The sequence below is a fragment of the Sinocyclocheilus anshuiensis genome, unplaced genomic scaffold (assembly GCF_001515605.1).
Source record: "Sinocyclocheilus anshuiensis isolate Anshui unplaced genomic scaffold, SAMN03320099.WGS_v1.1 scaffold1854, whole genome shotgun sequence".
NCBI lineage: Eukaryota > Metazoa > Chordata > Actinopteri > Cypriniformes > Cyprinidae > Sinocyclocheilus > Sinocyclocheilus anshuiensis.
Window position 1 is genome coordinate 5,813 of NW_015546040.1, and position 4,655 is coordinate 10,467.

At 33.4% G+C, this 4,655-nt stretch overlaps 1 protein-coding gene across 4 annotated transcripts in view; it reads left to right on the forward strand.

The window, feature by feature from the left end:
- Nucleotides 1–663: 663 nt before the first annotated feature.
- LOC107698903 (SLAM family member 7-like) overlaps nucleotides 664–4,655 on the forward strand; it is a 13,812-nt gene continuing 9,820 nt past the window's right edge. The window contains exons 1-3 of one of the 4 annotated variants that reach the window (XM_016500036.1): nucleotides 2,270–2,486; nucleotides 2,976–3,275; nucleotides 3,558–3,818. In XM_016500036.1, coding sequence (XP_016355522.1) covers nucleotides 2,420–2,486; nucleotides 2,976–3,275; nucleotides 3,558–3,818 — 628 coding nt within the window. In that variant the 5' untranslated portion in view covers nucleotides 2,270–2,419. Of the gene's footprint in view, nucleotides 849–2,269; nucleotides 2,487–2,969; nucleotides 3,276–3,557; nucleotides 3,819–4,655 lie in introns of those variants that run through there. The other 3 variants (XM_016500037.1, XM_016500035.1, XM_016500039.1) reach the window with 3 other exon arrangements.

A 4,655-nucleotide genomic window follows, 5' to 3' on the forward strand; every position in this document is an offset into this window, starting at 1 on the left:
GTGATGTTTTTAACGTTTAATCGAAGTTGTCGCAGCAGTTTAGTTATAAATGATATTCTTGTATTGTAGCCTAATTTACATGATTGCAGTGTACGGCAGCCATTTGCTTATTGAATGCTGACTAACATACTCTCCCATATTTTCTGTCTACGATGCGGAATCACAAGACACGACAACCCAAGCATGAAAAGTGAGTAGCCTAGTTGTGTTTTTCTGTTACCTATGCAAATATTACACTTCAAACTTTTCTAACTATTACACTTAAAGCCACACATTTCACAGTACATACATAGATACGCATTTATTTTGTGTACGTCTCTAAACAATAGGTAAATGACTTACAGTTGATAAGTCATTTTAAGTGAAAGGTGGGATGATTCAAGCCTTTTTTTATTCTCTTCACACCAATACTTTGATACCGGTGTTTTAGGCGTATGTCTTTTAGGTCTGACCCAGAAAACAGAAGCCTTAATATTTCGTTCTTCTTTTTATGAAAACATGTGGTAAGCAGTTTTAGGCCTCATCTGCAGTATACCAATATGTTTTAACACGTCATAAATTCCAATAGTTAGTTAGCAAATGCAACTGTTTATTACTGAGATAAGTCACATCAGAGATGCATTCTAGTTTATATTGAACGTCAGCAGCATTATATGGAAACACAGAAAGAGTGGAATTGTTGTAAAAGCGATTGAATGGGATGAAGATGAGATTCAAAGACATCACAACTCTTGATGAGAAAACTGGACAAATCACTATAACTAATTTAAATATTGAACATAGTGGACTTTATACCATCGACATCAACAGTAAAGAACAGGAACACAGATTCCACTTGGAAGTGTTGGGTGAGATGATATTGATTATTATATTGATTAATATTAATACTGTAAAAACATTGTATTACTATTATGGTTGTTTTGCTTTACCTAACATACAACAATGGAATCAGATTGTAATACCATGTTTCTTTAATATTTACCTGATAATCCAAAGTACCTCCAAGAATGCCAAAGTACTGCCAAGGTACATGTTCACAAAACACTGTACTATGATAGTACTTTTTTTTGTTTTAAAGTACCATGGTATTACAAACAGATATAATCATTGTACTATGCTCTTGGCAGAACAATTTTCGAGGCTAGTGTAGTTGCTTTGTTTTGTTTTGCATTTCTTTGGACATACATTTTTTCATTGTTTCTGTCACAGCGCCGGTCCCCAAACCTGAGATAAAAAATAGAGAGGATTAAATATAGCCCTGATGTTGTGTATCTAAGATGTGAATAAAGTGGAACGATCGTCTGGAAGAATTCTGCTGGACAAACACTGAAGGGCTCAGAGCACCATCCCACAGGTGAATCCATCACAGTTGAGAAAAAAGGAAATCCAGAAAACTTAATTCTACACATGCACACTAGAGAACAGCGCAAGTCCAGAGACCAGTGATCCGGTCTATGAGAGAGGTCTGTTTAAAGGCTAGACAGCCTTTACTTGTAGTACAACATTATTCATTAGAGAGGAAATGTTAAGCAAACAAATAAATCTGTGTGTAACTGGATGTGATTATTATCAACCTTTTCCTGATTATAATTCCTTTTCATTACAAGACTATTATTGTTTAATCTTTTAAAACATTTGAATTGTGTTTTCTAATATTCTGTGCATTGCTTTTGAAAACCCAAAACAAATATTTATGAATTACATGAATGTCCTGAATATATGAATGAATATGAATACATATGCAAATATTTCGTTTTCAAGGAGGGACAGTATAAGAATATCTTAATGGCACCAGAGCTTTGTTTTTGAATATATTTTAACATTTTTAAACAAAATGTTCTGCTTCATTTGACTTTTGACCAAGATTGGGTGAAGAGTACATGATGCATTATTTTCTTTTAAATTTAGATACCAAGGCAATGAGATTGTTTTTTTATTTGTTTATTTTTTCTTCTTCAGGGAATGCACGAACTAACTAAATTGTATAGTCTTATACATTGAATGTTAATCATTTTAAATAAAATCCTCTGTCAGAAGTAAAATGTGTTAAGATTTTTTTAAAGCATAAATTCAGAAGGAGATGTAGAGTATCTTCAGAAAAGTGTGAACATAGCAAAATTTTATTTATATATATATATAGAAAGATCTATTCCTAAAATTCCTTTAATATCTAATTTCATTCCTAATTTGAGGATATATTAAATTGACAATAAAGCAGACTTGACTTGACTGAACATCGACCAGCCGCTAGATGGCAGCATAACACCGCTGAATCCTGGGAACCCCACCTACTTTCGGTTTTGTTTCGAACTGACTTCCTCTATGGTTTCTGTCCTTGCTTGGACTCTGAGGCTTGCTCCTCGAATTCTTTCTAAAAAATCTGAAAGAAGGACGCATGAAAGTGTACTTTGTATGAAAAATGTCGCCTCTGAAATACTCGACGACCTTCATCTGCGCCGTGTTCATCGCCATCAGAGCCGCTTCAGGTAAAGTTAACGTAACGTACTTTCTCCATGACGGGGCGGCGTCCGCTCTTAGCTAGCTTAGCTCAAAGCCGTTTAGTTTTAAAAGATATTATAATAGTGTGTATAATTTACAAATACCAAGTGTCTGCGGTGTATTGAAGATAATTATATCTACGACAGTCTTTGTCGTGGCCTAGTTTTGTGTAACGTTAGCTTAAATTTATTAGCAACAGACCAAGGCCTACACCACAACAAAAGAGTTGTAACGTTAGTTTATAGTTCAGATGTGTATGCCTTGGTTATTTTATTATTACATAATAATAACAATCGTAATTGTGTGTTTTGATTATATTTGTACGGTATGTGTATGACATATTGTGTCTGAATATAGTACATTATTGGGTACTTTTTGTTGACGTGCTATCCGGAAGCTATTAGTAACTAACTTGTACAGAAATGTGCTTGTTGAATGTTGACTAACATCTCTTTCATTTCACAAACTAGGTGAAGAAGTGAATATAGTTGGTGAAGTTGGTGGTAGAGTGTCTTTTCGTCCAACCAGCATAAATCCTCCTGTCAGCAGCATTATATGGAAACACAAAAACAGCATTGGACCTGTTGTAAAAGCGACTGAATGGGATGAAGATGATGGTTTTAACACCCCGAATCAGAGATTCAAAGGCATCACAACTCTTGATAAGGAGACTGGAGAAATCACTATAACTAATTTAAATATTGAACATAGTGGACTTTATACCATCGACATCAACAGTAAAGAGCAGGAACAAATATTCTACTTGGAAGTGTTGGGTGAGTGGATATACTTTAAAAGCTTTACACTGATGCATTTACACTGATTAACACAGATAGTATGTGTGATTCTAATATCACCATACATGGTACACCTCCAAATAAAAAATATAGTATGACATTTTTAAGTGATAGTTTGTGTTAGTACCACAGCATTATTATCTGGTGCCGTCATATTGTACTCTAACAAGACTTCTTTAAAGTTAGCGTAGTTGTTTTAAATTTCTTTTTTTTTTCTGTGGACTGGAACTTAATATGTTTTTTTCTTTGTTTCTTTCACAGCAGCGCTCCCCAAACCTGAGATAAAAATAGAGAAGATTGAAATCAACCCTAATGCTGTGTATTTAATATGCGAGTACAGTGAAACGATCATCTGGAAGAATTCTGCTGGAGAAACACTGAAGGGCTCACCCCAGAGTCCGAAAGGAGAACTTCTCAAAGTTGAAAAACAAGGAAATCCAGAGGTCTTCTACACATGCACGCTCAAGAATGCAGTGAGAGAGAGCACCAGTGATCCGGTCTATGAGCGAGATCTGTTTGAAGGTAAGCATCATTTATTAAAATCACTGAGTGTCAGATAAGTTTTTATGTTAAGGTGGTCCTGAGATGCTCTATTGTGTTTGGAAGTTGTATGTACATTCAAGTATTTGGACATCTCGCACTTAAAATGATCTGAATGTAAATATTCAAGAGATTCAAGATTTTTATTTGTCACATACATGGTTATATAGAGAATATATGACCAGCGGTGAAATGTAAGTCAGGTCCGCTCCATGGACAGTGCAATTATTAAAGAATACAAAATTATATATAAATATAGGTATGGAAAAAGTAAGATATAAAAAAATAAGAATAAAATAAAATGCGCAGGACAGTGTACTGTAGACTTAATAAATATTAAGATGAGCAGGAATATACAAGAGAAGAATGTGCAAACAGGTTGTACAGGGTAGTTACATAGCAGCAATAGAGGTAAAAAGTAAATAAATAAAATATTACAGAAATCGCTGTATATATCTATATCAAAGCAAATGACATTTGTTTGACAATTTAGCAAATATTACAACTATTTTCTATTTGAATATATTTTAAAATGTAATTATATTACATTATTCAATAATTATTCTTGTGATTTCAAAGATGAATTTTTAGCATCATTACTCCAGTCACATGATCCTTCAGAAATCATTCTAATATTCTGATTTGCTGCTCAAAAAAAACATTTATTATTATTATTATTATGTTGAAAACAGCGGAGTATAATTTTTTCAGGGTTCTTTAATGAATAGAAAGTTCAAAAGAACAGCATTTATCTGAAATAGAAATCTTTTGTAACATTATAAATGTCTTTATCATCACTTTTGATCAATTTAAAGCATC